Below are 23,614 nucleotides of genomic sequence, written 5' to 3'. Positions count from 1 at the left end.
CCCAGACAAGATCCTTCCAGTCACCCCCCCACCATCCATGTTAGTGGAGTTGGGAATTTAATTCCACCCATTAAAAACATTTTTTTAACCCATTTGTTGATTTTAGAGAGAGGAAGAGAGGGGGGAAGAGAGAAACATAGATTTGTTGTTCCATTTGTCTATGCATTCATTGGTTGATTCTTTTAAGTACCCTGAAATTGAACTGGCAACCCTGATTATATCAGGATGATGCTCTAACCAACTAGCAACCCAGCCAGGGCCTAATTCCACCCATTTTTAAAAAATTATCTTTATTATTGACAGTGTTACAGATGTCCCCTTTTTAATTCCACCCATTTTTATGCCACATGGGAAGTGAGCTGTTCTAGGTCAGTGTTGCTGTACGTGCACCTGCGTCTCTGTCTTGACTTCCTGTCCTGCTCGTTGCCCCTTCCTGCTGGTTCAGAGTCCTTGGTCCTTTAGTCTCTCGGTGGATGGGCTCTGGTCTTCTACTTGCGCCGTCTCCAGCGCAGCCTCTGCCTCTGGGCTCTGGACATAGTGGCCGGGCCTGAGCCTCCGCTGCCCCTTCCTGGCGGCCGTGCACTGGGATTCCTCCCGAGTGGCCAGAGGCCCCAGGCAGGCAGTAAGGGGCTGTGCACACAGTGAGCAGGCGTGGGGCAGGGTGTGTGTGGCCTGGTTTGTGCCCAGCGGCCTTGGGGACGCGCTCACTCCTCCTGACCTCCGTTCTCCTTCCCAGCTTTATCACCTTCCGCTCCTGCGCTTACCTCGACAAGAAGCACACCATCTTCGGGCGGTAAGAGAAGTTGCTGTGTGAGGTCAGGGGTGTTGGGAGGGTGGGCTCCTTCCCCAGCTGGAGCCTCTCGCTGCCTTTTCCCGCGGCCTGGCCCTGCAGGACTGGGACTTGGGGCTTCTGTGTTGGGCAGGGGACCTTGGCTAAGAAGAGCGCAGCTCCAGCCCTGCCTGGTGGCTGTCCTGCCCGGTCAGCCCCTCGGGTTCTCCTTTGGAGACCCCAAATCACAGGTCTGGGCATCTCCTTCTCTCCATCCTGGGAAGGCCCAGGGGAATTTCCAGCTGTGTGGCCTTGCGGTCTCTGTCTCACTCAGCTTTGTGGTTGTGGCAGAGCAGCCACAGTGTGGAAGCAGCGGGGCTGTGTCCTAATAAAGCCTCACCTCTCAGGCCCCTCCTGTCCTGGCCCACAGTCCTGTGCTGGCCCGCAGGTCTTCCTGAATCTGTCTGCGCCCTCGCCTGTGAGGCCAGCATGTGCCTGCAGCCCCTCTTCCTGGCATGCTCTGGGGACTTGGCCTTTGGGGTGCCCTGCTCAGGGCATATTCAGAGGCACCCTTCCCTCTGCTGCAGGGTTGTTGGGGGCTTTGACACACTAACAGCCATGGAGAATGTGGAGAGTGACCCCAAAACTGACCGCCCTAAGGTATGTGCCCCGGGAGAACAGAGGGGCTGCTCCTCAGGCTCAGCCGGGCAGTTGTGGGGTCCTGTCTCCTGCCAGCGCTGCTCACGGCCCCCTCTGCTGTAGGAGGAGATCCGCATCGACTCCACCACGGTGTTTGTGGACCCCTACGAGGAGGCTGATGTTCAGGTGAGGAGTGTCTGGCCACAGGGGGAGGGCTTCGGGGAGTCCTATCCAGCCCGAGGGGCTCTGGGTCAGCCACATCCCTGCTCCACCACAGATCGCCGAGGAGCGGAAGAAGACACAGCTCGCGGAGGCAGCCCCCGAGAGCACAGTGAAGAAAAGCCAGTCCAAGTCAGGGAGCCAGGGCCCCCCAACCTACCGCCAGGGGGTGGGCAAGTACATCAACCCTGCAGCCACGTGAGTGGGGTGGGAGCTGGTGTCCGTTCCCAGGGTGCGTCCATGTGCTTACCGATCCAGGATTGAGCAGTGACGGGAGCTGGGAGGCTCGGTGCAGCTGAAGGGATCAGACGCGGGTGGGGGTGATGTGGAACGCCTGGCTCTTCTCTCCCCAGGAAACGTGCGGCTGATGAGGAACCATCCACCAGCGCAGCTATCCCCGTGGCCAAGAAGAAGCCCAGTGGAGGTTTCAAGGACTTCAGCGCGTGGTAGCGGCAGGCCTGCTGCTCGGACCCAGGTAGGGACGCGGTGCTGGTTTCCACACCCTGAGGTTTCTGCCCGCCCACGCCAGCCCTTGCCTGTTGCTTGGGTTCCCTTTCCTGTCCCAGGAGCCCATGGGCCTCCTCCTCCCTCACCCAATGCAGTGTCCTGGCCCCAGCCAGAGCCCACGTCTGGGACCTCTGGGTCTGGGTCGGGGAAGAAGAGCTGTTGTCTCCTGTCCCAGTTTTCTTACCATCACCTCCCACTTCCGTCATCTTCTTGGGACTGTTTTTACTCCATGTGGCCTCCCGACCAGCGGCCTCACCCGAACCTTGTTAGAGTCTGACCCGGAGGCGGGGCTCCGAGGTCTGTGTCCACGGGGGCTTCTGATGCCAGTGATTTGAGGACCCTGGACTAGAACCTAGATGTTACTTCCAAAAACCTTTCTGCCCCCTCTTGCTTGGGTTTGCTGGGTCCAGCTCAGCAAGGACCATGGGCAGTCACAGCCATGCCCAAGGCACGCCTGCTCTGGGTTCTACCCCAGGACTGCCCACCTTCTGTCTCAGGCTGGTGACAAGACCACACCTGGGTGAGGCTGGCTCCTGTTGGACGTGCAGAAGGCCCCAGCCAGCCAGTGTGCGCGCGCCCCCACCCCCTTCCACCCTCAGGGCCCATCCTTGTACTCAAACCCGGCCACCAGTCCCAGCTCTTAGGACTTTCGGGCAGCCACACCAGCATTTCCTAACTTAAGAGTCCCTTCCCTGACCCTGTTTTTCCAAAAAGCTTCCTCTTGCCCACCCACCCTTGTTTTCTGTTCCTTCTGCAGCCTGTGCCCGCCCGGTTTCCCTTCTCCTGACCTTGACACTACCTCAGCTCTCCTGAAGTGCCTGCAGAAGCCGCGGACAGCTGCCTCCTCCCGGGAGCTGTCTCCTCTACCCTGGGCTCTAAAAGATCCCTGTTCCCCTCACACCTCTTCTCAACGCCAAGATCCTTGGGTCGGCACAGCCCACCACCTCCTCCTGCTCAGCACGCTGAATTCTAACTCCGTTTCATCCTTGGTTTCTCACCCCAAACCTCAGTTCCGTCAGTAAGTCTCGACAGTTCTTCCAGAATGCACCTGGCTCTTCTCCCAGCTCTGATGCTCAACACCAGGCCCAAGCCCGGTGTCTCACCTGCCTCCTCCTCTGGCCCTCGTGCACGGCCACACCGACGCTGAGTCACCGTCCCACAGCTGCTGACCAGCTGCTGACCTGACAGTGGCTCTCCACTGTGTCCGTCCCTCTGTGGTCTCCCTGCCCGTCAGCTGTCTAGCTCCTCTGCACCTTTAGTCACAGTGGTCCCTCACTTCTTCACGACCCCTTCACACCACCCTCCAAGCTACAGACGTCTGCAAACTCACTCGGGAAAGGCTGTTTGCACCAGCGTGGTCTCCAAGAGCCTGGCAGACCCAGGAGGCGGCAGGCAGGTGGGTGTGTGACAGCACAGGGCCCGGCTGCCTCTGGAGGAGACCCTGTGCTCCCGTGGGAGCGGCGTGGCCCCAGGGCCTGTCCCTCAGCAGCAGAGCCAAGCACCTGCTACTGCAAAGGAATCGCTGGACATGGAAGCTTTATTTCTGAACCTCACACTGACACAGGCGGGGGAGGCTGTGTGTGCGCGCTTGGCAGTCCAGCTCCGAGGGGGCCTCCGGGCTAGGCCAGGCTGCAGCCCCACAGAGCGGCCCCCAGGTCGGCCCAGAGCCTTTGACAAATGAGGTTTACATTCTGTAGGTTATTTTGGAGCTTACAATGTAGTTTTCCAGAAATTAAAAGCACTTGGATTTTTTAAGTACCTGGTGAGGTCATCAGGCAAATTAAAGGACTTTTGAAAAATTCCCATTTCTGATCCTTGCTAATATCTGACAGATGCCATCAAGAATAAGTGTTAAGGTATAAAAATATTATATATGTATATATAAAATGGCAACAAGACTAAACCACATTTCTAAAGCAAATGTACTGAGCCAGAGGACACGGCACAGTTTTAAGTTAAATGCATTTGTAATCCTGGCATCACCTCCCACTCAGGGAAAAAATAGTTTAAATAACTTAAAAGTCGGGATGACATTTACTGTTTAGGAATTTGAGAGGGTGGAACATACCAGCACGTAGTTGTGGCTCGTGGATGTCCTTCCCTGAAGCCAGCTCAGTTCATTTGGTTTCAAAAGGAGCTTGGGTTTTGCAGACCAACAAAAAAGTGGTGAGAATATTTGTATCAATTATATAAAAAACAAAAAAAGGCATAAGACCAAGAAAAAGGTTTCGATGCCATCAAAAATACGATACAAAACCAAAGTGCTCAAATTGAAGGAGCAGTAAAATTGCCCAGAACATATAAAAGCTTTAAATATAAGTTTAGTATATACAAAAACCGGTCAGGAGAATTTTAGATTCAGTTGCAGCAAAGACCTGGAGACACGCAGGAGCCGCTGCCCTGGCCCAGCGGGAGGGGCTCAGCACCGCCCACTTCCCTGGTCCGGAGCCTCAGGTGCAGCAGAGGCTTGTAGAGGAACCAAAACGAGAAGGGCGTGTCCATGGCGGCCTGGTTGTCACCACGAGTACTCACTCAGGGAAGGCTCCCTCAGTCCTCCACGGTTCCCCTAAGGGCCGAGCTGCAGGTGTTTGCGGTTTCACATGCCAGCGCGAGCGCGAAGCGTCTTCAGGTTTCCCACTGCTCGCTGCCCTGGAGGCCCGAGGCTGCACAGCCGAACCCTACCTTGGATACACGGCCGGGCCCGGTCAGCCTAGATCTCTGGACACCAGCTCGGCAGCAGCGCCAGCTGGAGCGCTGCGAGTGCAGAGGCTTCCACAGCGGCACCAGGACCTTCCTTCGGCCGAAGATGCGGGGCAGAGGCTCCTCGGGCACTGACCCACCCTGCTCTCCGGCTGCCATGTTCCCCGTGTTCCAAGGCTTCGAGACTCAGGCAGAGATGGTGCCAAAGGGGAAGCTCCAGGTGAGCAGCCGAACCAGAACCAGGCAGGGAGCCCTGTGCCTGCACGGCCACGGCTCTGGGCTCGGGAGGCTGGGGTCGGGGCAGGGGCTCATGCTCGCTGCCATTGGACTAACCTCGCCTACAGGCTGAGAAGCACCCGGGCACACGGCTCTCCTCTCCCTGCTCCCCGGGGCCTTTTCCTGCCCTTGGCGCCGGGAGCCGGTGAGCCTCACGCCACGGTGACCACACAGAGGCCTCCGGGGGTGGAGTTGGCTTAGAACATTGAAACAGAAAACTTATTTGGGAACATTTTTGATCTAAATTTTTTACAAATTGGCCAAAACCCGTGCAGTGCCCACTCCCTGCAGAAACGGGTGGGTCAAAACTTAAACATGTGGCGGCTACTCAGGACCTAGGACACTGCACAGGCCCTTCTGGGACAGCCCATGGGACAACCAGGCAAGGCAGGTGACCCGCTGAGCAAACCAAACATCTCATTTACAAAGTTTAAACCTGTCTTGCAACTTTAACCTTTTCTGAAAACATTAAAAACAATCTACCAAATCTCAAGTTTGAAAGTTTATCCTGTTAGTTCTGGCCTCTTTCATATGCAAAAATAATTATTTTTCTTCAAGTACATCAGAGTAGAAAAGGAAGTCCGATTTACTCAGTCCAGTGTGTTAAACTAGTACTCCATGGACCAGCGCTCAGTGCCTGCCTCACGTCAGCCCCACCTCCGGAGCCTGGTCCGGGACCTGGCCCTGGCACAGCTGCGCCCGCAGGCCCTGGGTCAGTCTTTGCTAACAACTGGTTCACTTGATTCCTAGATAAGGAGGCTATTGGCTTAAATAAACAGGATGTTCCATTGAACACTGAACACATTTCTCTATTTCTAGCTTACCTAAAATGTTATCAATGGTATCTTCTGGTTTTGAACAAGGCTAAGAAAAACACCCTCCGTGTACAGATTTGACTGCTTCTGGAATATTCTGAAATGAGCACTGTGACTTAACAGCTCATTTGCAAGAGAAATAACCAATTTGTAATTTTGCAAATTCGGAAAAAAGTGGGCTATAACACTGTCCTTCTAAACGACAGGGGTGAACCTGCTCTCTAGAGACCCTGTCCCTGTGGTCTGTAGATTCGGCTCGTTCCTGTCAAATGTGAAAGAGCAGCCAAACTTCATCTTAAAGTCACAGGTTCAAGAAGGTATTAACTAGACAGATAAGCCGTCAGCTGGTTAATTCTTCCTCTAGGATTTGAGACACTAGAAAAGGGTCACTGGAACGTTTCTGAAACGACCACATACATGAAGAGGACATAGACCAAATGGAGCCTTACCCATGGGAACGGCCGGAAGAGGCAGGCTTGCAAGGTTCAAGTTCAAGAAATAGTCATCCAGGACGCTCCTGTTTCCATTCCAATAAAGTCTCTCGCAAAACAGGATTCAGAAGAGAACAGGAAGCCTTCGCTTTACTCCCAACCATTGTCTTTGATCATGTGGGCAAGCTCAATGATAAATTTCCCTTCCTTATATTTCTGACTGCTTTCAAAGGCGTGTTCCTTGGGGAAAAAGTAGAAACAGAAGGTTTCAGGAAAGACTGTTTCATTCTCAACTTCGCTGCACTCTGAGCAGAGAAAGTGAGTGAGTGTATGGTAGCACGTCTCCCCAGACGTCCCCTGCAAGGCTCATGGCTGGGGTCTGTCTCGGTGACAAGCCCACTGAGGGCAGCGCAGGGCTGCTGTGCCTGTGGCATCAGGTTACAGTTAAACTTGTAGGGAAACAGGAATTCCGATTTGTTACTGAGCACCTGCCACGTGCAGGGCAATTGGGAGGAGGAAGAGGAGGGAGATGCTCCTTCCAGGGACTCCAGGTGAGAGGAGGGGGCAGGTGAGTGCACTGGGAGCCCGGGCATAGTCAGAGATGCTGTAGGGAGCGAAGGCCCTTTGTTGGGGGCCGGGGTGGTCAGGGATGGCATGGGCCCAGCGGGGAAGGACGGGGGAATGTGCAGGCCTCACTAAGCTCGCCTCTGTGCTGGGCACTGTGTCTCCTCATATCTGACGGGGACGTGGGACACAGCAACGACCGAGAATTCCAGGAGGGAGAGCCGTGCCCTGACGAAGAAAACCAGTATGGCATGCAGGAGGCAGCCGATCAGTCATTCTCATTGATGCTTCTACCTCTCTCTTCCTCTCCCCTTCTCTCTGAAAGCAATAAAAACATTTTAAAAATGAACTCTTGCCCTGACCGGTTTGGCTCAGTGGATGTAGCGTCGGCCTGCGGACTGAGGGGTCCCAGGTTCTGTTCCGGTCGGGGGCATGTGCCTTGGTTGTGGGCACATCCCCGGTGGGGGGTGTGCAGGAGGCAGCTGATCCGTTTTTCTCTCTCATCGATGTTTCTAACTCTCTATCTCTCTCCCTCCCTCTCTGTGGAGAATCAATAAAACATATTTTAAAAAAAAATGAACTCTTGCCCGGCCAGCATGGCTCAGTGGTTGAGCATCGACCTATGAACCAGGAGGTCATGGTTTGATTCCGGGTCAGGGCACATGCTCAGGTTGCGGGCTTGATCCCCAGTAGGGGGCATTCAGGAGGCAGCCGATCAATGATTCTCATCATTGATGTTTCTCTCTCTCCCTCTCTCTCTGAAATCAATAAAAATATATTTAAAAGAAAAATGAACTCTGATAGGATTATGCTTCCGGGGGAGATCTAAGTATTTGCAAATTTTGTTTCCATTTGTAGATGTTTTCTTTATCGTAGTGCATCTGTGTTCTCTGGAATGTCAGAGCAAGGTGGTCACTCACGTATTTCCACCCGAGCGTGGTTTTGCAGTTCTCACAGTAGATGTCTGCGACGGCGTGCAGGCCGGTGAGAAGGACCCTCTCCTCGGCAGGGCCGCAGCCCACGTTCACCCTGCAGGAGGGAGGAGCCGGGCTGGAGACCTGCCCCCTGAGGGCCTTCCCCCGCACCCCCCCTTGGTTACCAGACAGGCAGCAGCATTCCGTAACTGCCCGCCTCCCCCAGCCCTGCCCACCACCACCTCTCAGGAGAAGGCACCACCTTCTGTCTCCCCAGGACGGGCCAGGCTCTGGGAGGTGAGCACAGTGCTGCTGTAGCAAAACTCACCCCCCCTCCCCGCAACGGGAAGGAAACCACAGCCTGTGTGCAGACTGATCCCTCAGAGCCGCACGCCTTCCCGAAACTCTCAAGACGAGAGAGAATTCTTTAAGATGATGTAAGAGACACCGGTCCTAGACACTGGGGAGCACTGAACTCCAGCACCGAGAGCTTCAATGGCACAGACGCGACCCCTGGGATCTGACACCGAGCACAGCAGTCCCCGGGCCGAGTGGCCGTGATACTCACACAGAATTGAAGAGGTAGGCGCGGCCCTGGCTTCCCTGAAAGGACTGAAAGAAGAGCAAAGTGTTAAAGGTGATTGTGACGAGGCAAAGGTGACATGTGTCTCGAGTTTTGGAATGAAAGTGGAGGAGCTGTGTTTCAGGTCACGGATCGGCACACGAGCTGAAGGGCGGCCTGGCAGAGCGTGAGGGGCTGAGCTCAGGGCCCGGAGCAGGACAAGATCTTCCCAAAAGCAGGGGGGTGGGGGGGGAGCCATGGCTTCCAAGAGCCCCACAGGGGCTGCCAGGGGTCCTCACTCATTCAGATGCACCACGTCTGTCAGATATTAGGGGCAAGGGGGTGTTTTCATGCTTTTCCACTGAAATGAAGTCACAAGATGGCCCCTCCCTGGGAGGAAAGTACAGCTCACCCCAGGAGTGTTACAAGCTAAGAAACAGCTCGTAGCATATTGATCATCCTAAGATGATTTAGGAGGCGGGATGGGGTGTTAGTGCCTCCTGGATAGATCAGGTCAGTCCCAGACTCAGCTTGAGGTTCGTCTGTCTGGTGCCAGGCTCAAATGACCCAACAGAACAGATGGACCACAAAAATAATCAGCGAAAAGCAAACCCCTGCAAGAACACTGTCTTGGTTTCTTTGCCTGTCACTTGGCACTAATTCAAAAGACCGTGAGGATGGTTGACTGGAGCACAAGCTGACCATATCAAGATGTGGAAGGCACAGACCGAATGGCCAGCAACCCACTCTCAGAACCGACTGTAAAGAACAGATCAGCTTGAGTGCACAAGGATATGTGACCAGAACGGTCACCATCACAGTGTGTGTAATTGCAAAAAAAAAGGAAAAAAGAAAAACCCACCAATAAGCGAGCAAGCAAATGAATTCACTTCACACCCGGGCTCATGCACTTCAAAAGGGTGACAGGAACAGATCGGTATGAGTGGGCTGGAAAGTGGGCATAAAATACTGCTAAGCGAAGAAAGAGCTGTGAAATGACGTGTCATGAGCTCTATTTTAAGGTGAAAATGTGTTGTCATGGACACACACAACAAACAGAAAAACAACCCCCCTCCAAACACACACACACACACACACACACACACACACACACACAAAACAGACAACAATACACACCAAATTACTAAGTGATTAAGGAATGGAGTTGGGGTAGGAACTCCTTTATACATACACATCACTTTAATGTGTAATTACAGAGCCCTGGCCGACCCATGATGAACACCTTACCTGAGCAAGAAACAAACCCTCCTTTAGCCCTGGCTGGGTGGCTCAGTTGGTTGGAGCGTCCCATTCACCAAAAGATGGTGGGTTCAATTCCCATACCCAGGTTGTGGGTTCGATCTCCGTGTGCATAGGGGAGGCAACCGATCAATGTTTCTCTCTCTCTCCCTTCCTCTCTAAAATCAATAGAAAACATATCCTCAGGTGAGGATTAAAAAATAAATAATAAATAAATAAATAAATAAATAAACCTTCATTTTAAGCCACAGATTTGGGGTTGTTACTGAAGCAAAACCTAGCCTGAGACTAGCAGTGTTTTGATTTAAATATACAGCTTTCAGACTTACAAAGGGGTCTTCCCTTAAGTAGCTTCTTAGAATGAGGAATATTAATGTCCAATTAAAGATTCATCATTGCCGAAACCGGTTTGGCTCAGTGGATAGAGCGTCGGCCTGCGGACTGAAGGGTCCCAGGTTCGATTCCGGTCAAGGGCATGTACCTGGGTTGCGGGGCACACCCCCAGTGGGAGATGTGCAGGAGGCAGCTGATCGATGTTTCTCTCTCATGGATGTTTCTAACTCTCTATCTCTCTCCCTTCCTCTCTGTAAAAAAATCAATAAAATATATTAAAAAAAAAAAAGATTCATCATACAAACTTTTCACACATCCCCATTGGCTTTCAAGTTTCTAAACTGATTTTCCGAATTTTCACCTATTCTGTGAATCCTTGTTTTTTTTAAAATACTATGAGGAAGGGAGAAGGAGAGATAAAACATCAATGATGAGAGAGAATCATCGATCAGCTACCTCCCACACCCCCCCCCCACTGGGGACTGAGCCCCCAACCCAGGCATGTGCCCTTGACTGGAATCAAACCTGGGACCCTTCCGTCCGCAAGCCAATGCTCTATCCACTGAGCCAAACCAGCTGGGGCTGAATCCTCATTTTTAAAAAAATATATTTTATTGATTTTTTACAGAGAGGAAGGGAGAGAGAGAGAGAGAGAGTTAGAAACATCGATGAGAGAGAAACATCGATCAGCTGTCTCCTGCACATCTCCCACTGGGGATGTGCCCGCAACCAAGGAACATGCCCTTGACCGGAATCGAACCTGGGACTTTTCAGTTCGCAGGCCGACGCTCTATCCACTGAGCCAAACTGGTTTTGGCTGAATCCTCATTTTTGACACAGAGATTTGGATCAAAGGTGTGATCAGATCTGTGGTTCAAATTAAAGCCACAGTCTGACTACAGCTGGGCTCTGCAAAACTGCTGTAAAATTAGAGCCCAGATAAACGTTTTAGGCTGTGGGGCCATTTATACTCTGTGGTGGAACCAAAGTAGCCGCAGATGATACATAAAACTTGACGGAAACAGCGCTCCGCCATGTGGCTGCCGACGGGGTTGCCTCTGACAACCAGACCTGCCTCACCGGCGGGCTTCCCTGGGCCGGGGTTGCTTGTTAGCGCGCAGATGGACCCAGACACCCTGACTGGTTTGGCTCAGTGGATAGAGCGTCAGCTTGGGACTGAAGGGTCCCAGGTTCGATTCCAGTCAAAGGGCATGTACCTTGGTTGCGGGCACATCCCCAGTAGGGGGTGTGCAGGAGGCCGCTGATGGATGTTTCTCTCTCAATGTTTCTAGCTCTCTATCCCTCTCCCTTCCTCTCTGTAAAAAAAATCAATAAAATATAAAAAACAAAACAAAACAGATGGACCCAGAGGCTGTGACCCTGTCAGGACGGCCTCCGGCCTCCCGTGAATTCGGTTCTGCTCCCCTCGACGAGCGCTACGGAACAACAACGGGAGACAGCGACGTTCTGAAAGCACGAGTACCTGGCTGCTCAGTCAGGGCACTGGCCTCTTCTCCTTAGGGCAGCACATTAAGGAATGACAACAGCCAACACCACGGCTGTCTAGTGTGAATGAATCAAAATTATTTCTATTTTTTGTCAGATCGGCAAAAACCACGGGGTCATGACCTGTGAGGGTGGTCCTGGCTCAGGAGCCTCACCCCGCGCCGGACACAGCACTTGCCTTGGAGATGAGCTCGTCGTGATTGGCCAGGTGGGCTCTGCAGTGGACACAGCTGTACGTGCGGTGGCAGTTTGGCAGATAAGCTTGGAAGGTTTTGGACTTGGTCATCTTCACCATGTCTGCGGGGCACTCCTCGCGCAGCGCGGGGCCGGCGCTGAGCGCGCGGCGGCTCGGCGGGGCTCTCGCACAGAAGCAGCACTGGAATATGCACGCAAGAGCCGTGGTGGGTCAGGGGGCGTGTGGCCCCGTCCACACAGCTGGGGCCAGCGGAAAACGTCTCGACCTGGCAATAAGTCAGGACAAACAGTGCGTTACGGAGAATGAAGTTCACCAACAAGGCGTGTGTAGGATGCATGCATTCTGAAGAATGGGGCCTGGGCCCTAGCCAGTTTGGCTCAGTGGTTAGAGCGTCGGCCTATAGACTGAAGGGTCCCAGGTTCAATTCCGGCCAAGGGCACATGCCCGGGCTGCAGGCTCGATTCCCAGTAGGGGGCGTGCAGGAGGCAGCCAATCAATGATTCTCTCTTATCATTGATGTCTCTCTCTCTCTCTCCCTCGCTCTCACTCTCTCTCTCCCTTCCTCTCTGTAATCAATAAAAATATATTTTAAAAAAGAATGGGGGATGGGCAGGACTAGAAGTTGAAGATCCAGTCCTGCCATATTAATTGTACATGAAAAGAACAGTAAGCCCGGCCGGCCTGGCTCAGTGGGTGAGTGTTGATCTATGAACCAAGTGGTCACGGTTCGATTCCCGGTCGGGCCACATTTCCGGGTTTTGGGCTCGATCCCCAGTGTGGGGCATTCAGGAGGCAGCTGATCCATGATTCTCTCTCATCACTGATGTTTCTGTCTCTCTCTCCCTCTCCCTTCCCCTCTGAAATCAATAAAAATATATTTTAAAAAATACTAATACGTAATCACTGTTTAATCATTCTAAATGGTGTTGAGTGTGGCAGGTGGACTACTTTTACATACAAAAAGTTTGAGAAAAACGTTTGATCAGCTACATGTCTACTGTGTGTGGCTTCAGGAAAAGTGAAAGAAAGTAGCAGCCACCTGGGTTCCCGTCCGAGTGAGGGGACAGCAGCACGGGAAACATCCCGTCCCAAATCACCGGATGAATGACTCAAAGCACCACGACATATATGAATACATGATGGACCCACTATTTTTTTAAATATCTTTAAAGTTAATTTTTAGAGAGAGAGGAAAGGAGAGAGGGAGGGAGAGAGAAACATCAATGTGAGAGTGAGACATCGACCGGCTGCCTCCTGCACCATTCCTGCCGGGGATCGAACCTGCAACCCAGATACGGGCCCTGACTGGGAATCAAACCAGCACCGTGCAGCGCACAGGAGGACGCCCAACCACCTGAGCCACACTGGCCAGGGCGGGAGCCTCCAGTCATTAGTCGGTATCAGTCCAGAGGGAAACGCTTGTATGTGGTAAAGGATTTCGACAAGGACACCAGGGCCATTCATGGGGGAAGGACAGTCTTTTCAACAAATGGCGCCGGGAAAACTGGACACCGCATACAGAAGGATGACGTTAAACCCTTCCCTTACACCGTACACAAAAATGAATTCAAAGTCCATCAAATACATAAATGTAAGAAATAAAACTGTGAAACTCTTAGAATAAAATATAGCAAGAATTTTTATGACACTGGATTTGGCACTGACTTCTTGGATGACACCAAAGCACAGACAGGCCTGTAGATTTACAGAAAGTAAAGTGAGGAGAACATGGGGCAGAGGCGTCATATGTGAAGAAAGGAAGATGGAGGATTTTTCAGAATTGAAGAAAGACACCAAACCACAGACAAGAAGTCCAATAATTCCAAGTGGAATAAATAAAAATAAAGTCACACCTGGCCACATAATAAAACTGCAGAAACCCAAAGAAAAAGGGGGGGGAGCCTGATTAGTATCCAGAAGAGGAGGGAAAATTACTTTTCAACACACAACTTCCCAAGGAAACCTATGGAACCAGAAGGCAGTAGGGAAAGGGGCCTTTAAGGGTCTGAGAGATAACTGCAATCCCAGAATTTCATACCCAGTGAAAACATCTTTCAAGGATTTGGGAAATGATATCTTCCAACAACTAAAAAGCTTGACCTCAGCAAAATATCACTAAAAAAGTTCAAGGATGTGCTTCAGACAGAAGAAAAACAACTCTAACAGAAGGAATGCCAAGTAAACAGACCGTCAAACTTCAGAGGGAAGGCAGGGGAGGGGGGTGGGGGGGGGTAAGAGATCAACCAAAGGACTTGTGTGCATGCATATAAGCGTAACCAATGGACACAGACAGTAGGGGTGAGGGCATGTGCTGGGGGGTGGGAGCCGGTGGGGAGAGGTCAACGGGGGGAAAAAGGAGACATGTCATACTTTCAACAATAAAGAATTTAAAAAAAAACTAAAAAAAAAATTTCTGTTGTTTAAGCCACCCCCTCCCCCCAAAAAAGAAAAAGAAAATGGTAAATATGTGGGTAAACAATGACTTGTGGAGCTTTAAAAAGACAGGATTATGATACATGACAACAGTCAGGGTGAAAAGTCAAAGGAAAATGTTCGAGCCCTTGTATTGCCCCCAAAATACTTTAGATTCTAGTAAATTAAGGAGAAATGTAATTTCTGATGAAACGTCTATAAGAACAAAAGTGTATAAACTTCCGAACCTGTGAAGGGAAATACCCGGGAACGCTAACGTGATCCTCAAGGGAGGCAGGAACGGAGAGGAAGAGACACGGCAGAAGGAGCAGGAAGCACCGAGGAGGGAGCGAGAGTCCAGCGAGTCCCTCGGCGCCACAGGGGACGCACGTGCACCGGGTCAGGTGGTCCGGGTTCAGACCGAGCAGAACACAAGGCTCATCTCAAGCTCATCATCATGCAAGAGACACACCTTAGACATAAGGACGCGAAAAGGGCGCTGGCAACAGAGATGTACGGTTTGTAGTTCTTTGCCGACAGTATACACTGTTTTATGTATTTGTTTCTATGTGATTCACAATAAAGAAGTAGAGTAGTCCTCCGGCAGGTAGCTCAGCTGGTCAGAGCGGCGTACCGAGAGCCAAGGTTGCAGGTTCGATCCCCGGTCAGGGCACATACAAGATGTAACCAATGAACGGCTGAGTGGAACAAGTCCATGTTTTTCTCTCTCTCTCGCGCGCGCGCTCTCTCTCTTTCTCTCATCAGTCAATTAAAAAAAAGTTAAAGTAGTAAAAGCAGAGAAAAACATATACAAGGTGGGGCAAAAGTAGGTTAAAGTTGTGAGTACACAAAAGTTTATTTTTCTTAAAAAATATATTTTATTGATTTTTTTACAGAGAGGAAGGGACAGGGATAGAAAGTTAGAAACATCGATGAGAAACATCGATCAGCTGCCTCCTGCACATCTCCTACTGGGGATGTGCCCACAACCAAGGTACATGCCCTTGACTGGAATCGAACCTGGGACCCTTCAGTCCGCAGGCCGACGCTCTATCCACTGAGCCAAACCGGTCAGGGCTCCGTTTATTCTTATATCATTTATTGATTATTTGTCCTGCACCCCGTCATATCAAAAGGCCCAAACTGGTGAAGAGCGAGATGGATGGGAGCATGTTCTCTACCAGAGCCGGCCAGAGAGCGAGGCCTGTCACTGTCCCCCAGAGTCATCAGGAGTGTGGTCCCGGCCCTGCCGGCGGCTCAGGCAGTTGCAACGTCATCTCGTCTCGTCCACCAAAGGTCGTGGATTCAGTTCCTGGTCAGGGCACAGACCTAGGTTGCAGGTTATTTTTATTTTTATTTTTTTATATTTTATTGATTTTTTACAGAGAGGAAGGGAGAGGGATAGAGAGTTAGAAACATCAATGAGAGAGAAACATCGATCAGCTGCTTCCTGCACACTCCCTACTGGGGATGTGCCCACAACCAAGGTACATGCCCCTGACCGGAATCGAACCCGGGACCCTTCAGTCCGCAGGCCGACGCTCTATCCACTGAGCCAAACCGATCAGGGCTAGGTTGCAGGTTTGATTCCCAGTCAATTCCCAGTTGGGACGTACACAGGGGGCAACTGATCAATGCTTGCTTTCCTCTTTCTCTTCCTCTCTCTCTCCCCCCCTTCCCTTCTCTCTCTAAAAATCAATAAAGAACATATCCTCGGGTAAGGGTTAAAAAAAAGAAGAGTGTGATACAGTGGGGCCTTGACTTACGAGTTTAATTCGTTCCGTGACGGAGCTCGTAACTCAAATTACTCGTATGTCAAATCAAAAAGTGAACGAGTGAGACACGTGATGCTGGGCTGATGTTGTGGCGTTCACTGTGACGTTCGCTGCGCCAACTAGCGGTGGGGTATCTGAAGCTGGCTCGTAACCCGAATTTTAGCTCGCAACTCAAAGCAAAAAATCGGCTGAGAGATGGCTCGTATCTCGAAAAACTCGTTAGTCGGGACACTCGTAAGTCAAGGCCCCACTGTACTGGCTTGGGTTAGTTAGAGCATTGTCCCAATACGCCAAGGTTGTGGGTTCAATCCCTAGTCAGGGCACACACAAGAAGCAACGAGTAAATGCATAAAAAAGTGGAACAAATCCATGTTTCTCTCTTTGCCTCTCCCTTTCCCTCTTCCTCTCTAAAATTAAAAAAAAATTGTATGTGATACTAGAGGCCTGGTGCACGACATTTGTGAACTGGGATGGGGGGGACCCTCAGTCTGGCCTGCGCCCTCTCAGTCCGGGACCCCCAAGGGGTCCTTAGTGCTGCTGAGGAGCGGGGAGAGGCTCCCACCACCTCCACTGCACTCGCCAGCCACCAGCCCAGCTTCTGACTGAGCAGCGCTCCCCCTGTGGGAGCGCACTGACCACCAGGGGGCAGCTCCTGCATGGAACGTCTGCCCCCTGGTGGTCAGTGTGTGTCACAGCGACCCATCCTTCTTCTGTTTGGTTGATTTGCATATTAGGGTTTTAGTATATAGGATTGGCTCGGGACAAAACCAGGTCATGTGACATAAAAGCAAGCTCAGAAGATCTATGTATATCCTAGAAGGACACCAGCTGTAGCAGAAGGGACAGTGTGGCTCACTGGGAAAGAACAGATTTAAAAATGGTGGACAACAGTATATCCAGGAAAAGGAAAAGGCAGACCCCACTTCAGGCCATAATAACAAGTTAACAGCGTATCGCACTTTCCAACAGAGAAAGCCAGCCAAGAAGGCGGCAGTGGAGGAAATTTCCACACAAGGGCCACGGGCCCACACCCACACCCACCCTCTAAAATGAGGCCTGTCACACCCGGCTGGTGTGGCCAGTGTGACTCAGTGTCATCACCTGTGGACCAGCAGGCTACAACTCGATTCCCGGTCAGGGCACATGCCCGGGTTGTGGGCTCGATCCCGTGCAGGAGGCAGCCGGTCAATGAGGTTTCTCTCTCTCTCTCCCTCTCCCTTCCTCTCTGAAATCAATAAAAATATATTAAAAAATAAAATAAAATGAAGCCTGTTTCCTTCTCCAATATATGGGCTTCACAACCAAGTGTTAAGGTATTTCTGAACAAGCCTAATTATGTTAGGTATTCCCAATTAGTAATTCCAAAAAAACCCCACTCCCCATTCTCCCACCCCCATTAGCTGCCATTGAATCATGTGCCCACCCTGAATTTTTCCCTTGGGTTTCTTAAGAATCAAGGACAAGGTGTTACCAAACTCAAGGGGTTCACCACTTGGGGTGTCCTGTTGAAGAAGGAACCTGGCCCGGCTGGCGTGGCTCAGTGGTTGAGCATCAACCTATGAACCAGGAGATCACGGTTCGAATCCTGGTCAGGGCACATGCCTGGGTTGCTGGCTCGATCCTCCTGGGGCGTGCAGGAGGCAGCCAATCAATGGCTCTCATCATTGATGTTTCTCTCTCTCCCTCTCCCTTTCTCTCTGAAATCAATAAAAATAGATATTTTTTAAAAAGGTGACCTGGCTGTCACCAGGTAGTTTTATTACTGTCCTTGCAGCAAATGAAGGTCGCAGGATTCATACCCAAACCTGTCCCACCGAGGGAGGCTGAGCCATCGCTTGTTCATACTCTTTGGTTAATTACACACTGATTTCTTCTTTGCCGTTGGCTACATTAATCTGTTGGGTTCCTGTCAAGCTCATCCTGTTTATAGCTGCTCTGCAAAATACTGTGCTACGTTAAAATACTGTTACATTTTAACATTTCGCAAGAATAACATTGAGTAATAACATTTAGAACTGCCCAGACCCTGAGATCTTGTTCTCGCAAAAGCATCACATGGGCCCCAACACATCTTATCAGATTTTACCCGCTGCTCCAGCCTCCTGGGCCCGTTAGGAATTCTCTCTGACCAGCTCCCCTCACCTCGGACACCACCTGCACCAGCCCCGCCGGCAAAGCCCCAGCTGCTCCCCTCCCACCCCGTGCCCACTGTCCACGCGGACACATCAGTCCACCCCCGCTCCCCCGCCAGTGCTGCCCAGCGAGGAAGGAGCAAACTTGTTCTGACTTCACTTCTTTTTTAAAAATATATTTTTATTGATTTTAGAGAGTTTTATTGATTTCAGAGAGGAAGGGAGAGGGAGAGAGAGAGAGAAACATCAACGATGAGAGAGAATCACTGATCATCTGTCTCCTGCATGCCCCCCCACTGGGGATCGAGCCCGCAACCTGGGCACATGCCCTCAACTGGAATCAAACCCGGGACTCTTCAGTCCGCAGGCCGACGCTCTATCCACTGAGCCAAGCCAGCCAGGGCTGACTGACTTCAGTTCTTTTTTTAAAAAATATATATTTTATTGATTTTTTTACAGAGAGGAAGGGAGAGGGATAGTTAGAAATATCAATGAGAGAGAAACATCTACCAGCTGCCTCCTGCACACTCCCTATTGGGGATGTGCCCGCAACCAAGGTACATGCCCTTGACCGGAATCGAACCCGGGACCCCACAGTCCGCAGGCCGATGCTCTATCCACTGAGCCACACCGGTCAGGGCTGACTTCCCTTCTTATTCAACTCCTGTCAAGTCTGTTTTAACATCTTCACCCAAGTTTTTCTTTCTAATGAAAGGAGCCTTATATTAACAAACTTCTGTTTTATCCCCTCTCCTTTCCTCGACCTCCTTCGACAGCATAACGTGAAGGGGCCGAGAGGCAGGAATCCTGGATCAGCCACAGGCTCGTCACTGGGTCTAGGACCCTTTAGTGGGAAAACACTGCTCATGGCTTTTGAACCAGTGACTCCCTCCTGAGCTCGGGAACCACCTGTGAGTAACTGACGGCAATGCATCGAGGGCCGAGTCCAGCCCAGGGCATTACGTGACCCCCCAACCCCCGTGCAGGGAGGGCAGCCACCTTCCCCCCAAAGGTATTCGTGTAGGGTCAAGTTTTCGAGCAAAAACAATATTCTGATTCCAGAAGTTTCTCTCCTACAACAAGCACGTGTAAGTATTTTAAGAGAACTCACATCAGGCCTGTGTCCATGTGGTGCCGTCACCGCACTTCTAAAGACAAAACATTGAGAAACGAACCCCAAACCAGAGAGCTCTGACCATTACAGGACAGAATGGAAGCTGCCCAAGGGCCGGGCTCCCTCCCTCTCTCCACCTGCCGGTCCTCACGCCCATAGGACACAGGCCCCGAGGCCCCCTAGCTCTCCATTCCCCCCACATTTACTCTTCCTCCCAGCACAGCGTGAGCGCGTCCCAGGCCTCCACCTCCCTGTGAGCAGGAAGGAGGCGCCCGGCAAGGAGCGGGCCTGTCGGTATCAGAGGGAACCGGCCCCGTCACGGTGCCGTGGACAGAGCTCCGGGAGCTGAGACACGGGGCTGCCCGCCCGGCTGCTGTGTCCGGCAGAGCCCGGGGAGCACAGAGCGCCAGGCAGGTGCAGGCGTGGCGGTCACACCCCTCACAGAAAAGGAAACGCAGACGCCCCCAAAGAGCCTCAGAGCCCAGGCCGGCCCCCTCCTAAGCGGATGACTTCACGAAAATCAAATGAATTAACAGCAGCCCCGAGAGATGAGTGTTCTCAGTCCCACTCTGCAGACAGGGAAACTGAGGCACAGAAAGGTCAATCAATCCGCCCACGCTGCACAGTAAGTAAACTGGGGGGGGGGGCTGGACTCAAAGCCAGTCCATCCCCTGGACCACGGTGCCCGCAGACAGGTGTGAGCTCTACTCATCGGGGCAAATCAAAGGCACCTGACATCTGCCTCAAACCTGTGAGAACCGGCTGCGTGCAGCCGGCTGGGTGCTCCCGGGCACACCCCCTGGACCCAGTGGCCACCCAGGCATTCACCTCGGGGCTTGCAGGAGTGCAATGTAACTGGTAACGGTGGTTACAATGTCGCCTGTAGTAACAAGATTAGAAACCACCTCAAGTCTAACCCAGAGACTGGCCAAAGGTGCTGATAAACGTGAACCAGAAATAGATGCAAAGTGGGACTCCGGCTGGGCCGGGGGACAGGGAAGGCCACTTCCTTTTCACCGTCTTCTTTTGGCAACTAATGATTTTTTAAAAATATATTTTTATTGATTTCAGAGAGGAAGGGAGAGGGAGTGAGACAGAAACATCAATGATGAGAATCATTGACTGGCTCCCTCCTGCACGCCCCCTACTGGGGATGGAGCCCGCAACCCGGGCACAAGCCCTGACCAGGAATCGAACTCTGACCTCCTGGTTCATAGGTCAACGCTCAACCACGGAGCCACGCCAGCCGGGCTGGTAACTTCTGATTTTGATACCAAGTGTATATACTGAACATTCAAACTCACTGGTGGCACGTGCACACACGGGCAGGGGAGGCCTGGAAGGATTTACATCAACAGGTGCGACAGCACAGGTACCGTTTGCCTGTGTCGCACACGGACTTCCTCCTCCTCGTTAGGGGATAAAAAGCTTTTCTCCACATTTCAGGAGCCGCAGCCTTGGACCCTAGGTCCCGGGGAGGGAGAGGAGACTCCTTCAGTCCTCCCACCTCCGCGCTGTCCTCAGATACAGCCCCTCGGCCCCTGTGCACTGCGCTGCCCCTGCCTCCCCGGGGACCTGAGGGGCTGGGTTCCTGCATCGTCCACGAGACTATGATTCATGAGTTTGCACTGAGCCTTTCTTTTGGAGGAACCTTCAATACATTCCCTTCAATCCTCCCACTAGTAACAAAGTTTCCCATCGTGGCCTCGGGACATTCTAGCAAAGGTCGCTTGCTTCCTGGCTAAGAAGGGGAGATGCAGGACCAGGGACTCGGCCCCGAAGACTGGATTGAAGCAAGAGGAAAGAGGCTGGTATTAGTCACCAAAATGCTAAATAAAACACAACCAAACATTCAAAGCCCTGTGTTGTGCAAGGGACGGGAAAAACCCCAAATGCAGAGACGGATGGGAAGGGGCCGGTGCCTGGGGGGGATAGTGTTGGCACTGGGAAGCCAGGTGGCATCTGGGAGCCAGCAGGTGAGGTTTGGCGCTGGGGCATGGGGTGGTGCGAGGGGCAAGGCTGAAAGGAGGCTCCACTCACACTGTGGCACCAATGTGGTGGCCGCGCTGCTGCCTCATCTGTAACATGGGGTTACTACGCAATCACAAGGTGGCCCAGGGAACCACACAAGCTCGGCTCAGTCAGCAAGCTCGGCCCAACACCTCCCCCCGCACAGGGAACCCTGGCTCTGGGTCCCTTCCCGGGGCAGCGGGTGGGTTGGCCCCAGGATCTCTATTTTACTCTCAGCTGTGGCCAGGTTTCCCACAGGGCTCCCCGCCCCGTCTCTGTCACCATGTCTCCCAGCCGCCCCCGGGTCCATGTCATCCTCTTGTCTCCTTTCCAGAAACGAACTCAGGCTGCCCTCCCCAGAACCCTTGGCCCCCCAGTGACTTGGCTGTTCAGAACTTGCTCCAACCTCCGCTGACATCTCTTGTCAAAATCCCCCCTCTCTAGAGGTTTTGCTGATTAACAGACCTAACCACTTTCCTAAAATTCAAAACCCAATGAACCTGGGATGAAGATCGGTTTGAAAGCAGGCCAACGCCTCCTGTCAGCCCCCCAGGGAGAAGGAGACATGAAAGCCAGTGGCGGCCCCTCGCCCTCTGCACTCCGGCCCCTTGACACACGGTCCCCAGGGAACCGAGCGCAGACAGACATCACGGGAGCACGGCTCTCAACGTAAAGAGCTCTGCGAACCTTCGTGCTTCAGAAACAGAAAGACTTGATGTCTGGACTTGACTTAATGTACCCGCGTCAGTTGCTAATTTTGGCAAATGTGCCGGCATTGGAGGATGGTAGCACGGGTGTGGGGCGCCCTGGGACGGCCTGTACTATTTTTGCAACTTTTATGTAAATCTAAAATTATTCCAAAATAAGAAGTTCATTTAAAAAGCAGAAAGACCTTTGCTCAGATTCCTAATGAAGATTATTATTATTATTTTTAAAAGTGCCCAACACAGGCCAGACCCTGGGCTACACGGTCGTTTGAAGACATCAGTTTGCCTGGGTCCTCGCTCCGAGGGGTTCCCACAAGTGGAGCCCCCTTACCCTGTGACGCCAGGGGAGGGAGCGTGAAGGGCCAGGATGCGGCGGTAAGAGCATCCTTCCAAGGTGCGCTGCTGGCGCCCCAGAGGCCACAGCCAGGCGAGGGGAGGCCGGCGCGGGGTAAGGAAGCCCATCCCCCTTGGAGCGTGCACAGCACCTGCTCCGCGAACACCCACTCGAGCAGAGGCGGGAGGGCGCACAGGTGAGGGCGGAGAGGCAGCCGGGGCAGGTGAAGCACGGGGAAGGCTCCCCCGGGGAGGCAAGCCTTGTTTGCAGGCTTTGGGGACTGTAGGCGCGGGGCCTGGTTGGTGGAAAAAAATAACATTCTTGGCAAAGGCATCGACAGGGTAAGGTGTGTGTGTGTGTTTTGGATACAAAGAAATGCAACGAACGGAAAAGGCTTGGGGGGTGGCGAAATGGATGTCTCCTGGGGCCACCGTCCATCTAAAACGGAGTTTCGCCTTCTTCCCACCCTAAAACTTGGCACGTAATTTGGACACCAGAAGACGCCCCTCTCAGGAGGGCGGGGGAGGGGGACCCTGCAGAGCGGGTTTCCAACGCAAAGGCGTCTGCGGCCGCTTTCAAGGAGCCTCGTGCCACAAGTGGTGAACCAACGCGCAGGGCTTTCCTGCGAGTCACGAGCTCTGCGTGGGCAACTTGAAAACGCCCCCTTTTCGGAGCCAACCTCGGAGACCTCTTTGTCCTCCCTCTCCTCCCCAATGGCGACTTGTATTTTTTAAAAGAGGGAAAAGCCTATTATTATGTGGTCCATTCCCTCTGTACATATTTTCATGGGTGGGGGTGGGGGAGAAAGCGGGGGCCAAACCAAAGATGAGGCTTTGGGGTCTGCCCCCAAACGGAGCGAACCCAACACCAACAAACCGAACCATCAAATCAGAAGGAAAACATCGACAGGTGCGGCCGTCCGCGCCCCGCCTGCCCGCCTGGACGCCCAACAGGTGCTCCGGCCCTGCCCGCAGCCGCAGGCTCCTCGGGTCGCCACAAAGTAGCCGCCCGCGCAACAGAGTCCAGGCCCGCCCGTACTCACGGCCGCTCGGCGGTCCGCGCCCCAGCCCGCAGTGCCATCCGGCCCGGGCCTCGGTCAGCGCGGGCTCGGTTCTCACGCGGCCCCGGCGCGGCCCGGGGCGCGCTGCGGCCGTTGGCACCTCCGCAGGGCGCGAGGCATCCTCCCGCCGCCGCCCCGCGGGCCGCCAGCCCTTTGTTTTGGAGCCCCGGCCCCGCCGCGCCGCCGTTAACGGCCTCGGAACGCGGTGCGGGCCAATCAGCACGTAGCGCCGCCCGCGCCCCGCCCGCACATCGCCCGCGCCCCGCCCCGCCGGCGCGCCCCCGCCCTGCGCGCTCCGCGCCCGGGAGCTCGGCGGCTCGCGCTCCGCCCCAACTGGGAAGGCGGCAGTGCCGGGGGGAGCTGCCATTCATTGGGCCGG

At 53.0% G+C, this 23,614-nt stretch overlaps 2 protein-coding genes across 2 annotated transcripts in view; one reads left to right on the top strand and one right to left on the bottom strand.

Annotated features, from left to right (window-relative positions):
• Positions 1-3,914, top strand: part of PPIL2 (peptidylprolyl isomerase like 2) — a 30,753-nt gene extending 26,839 nt beyond the window's left edge. Inside the window, exons 15-20 of the mRNA XM_014465052.2 lie at positions 628-793; positions 1,357-1,429; positions 1,532-1,594; positions 1,686-1,825; positions 1,981-2,102; positions 2,892-3,914. Coding sequence (XP_014320538.1) covers positions 628-793; positions 1,357-1,429; positions 1,532-1,594; positions 1,686-1,825; positions 1,981-2,077 — 539 coding nt within the window. The 3' untranslated portion in view covers positions 2,078-2,102; positions 2,892-3,914. The remainder of the gene's footprint in view (positions 1-627; positions 794-1,356; positions 1,430-1,531; positions 1,595-1,685; positions 1,826-1,980; positions 2,103-2,891) is intronic.
• Positions 3,915-6,268: 2,354 nt separating this feature from the next.
• YPEL1 (yippee like 1) lies at positions 6,269-23,370 on the bottom strand. Its single transcript, XM_014465010.2, has 5 exons — positions 23,218-23,370; positions 11,674-11,956; positions 8,403-8,446; positions 7,841-7,949; positions 6,269-6,596 (listed from the first exon to the last, which is right to left on the bottom strand). Exons 2-5 carry the CDS (start codon positions 11,788-11,790, stop codon positions 6,507-6,509), a joined length of 360 nt encoding a protein of 119 aa, XP_014320496.1. The 5' UTR covers positions 11,791-11,956; positions 23,218-23,370; the 3' UTR covers positions 6,269-6,506.
• Between the last annotated feature and the right edge of the window lie 244 nt (positions 23,371-23,614).

The sequence above is a fragment of the Myotis lucifugus genome, unplaced genomic scaffold, assembly GCF_000147115.1.
Source record: "Myotis lucifugus unplaced genomic scaffold, Myoluc2.0 scaffold_276, whole genome shotgun sequence".
In the NCBI taxonomy this organism is placed as follows: Eukaryota; Metazoa; Chordata; class Mammalia; order Chiroptera; family Vespertilionidae; genus Myotis; species Myotis lucifugus.
This window is presented reverse-complemented; position numbering and strand designations above follow the sequence as displayed.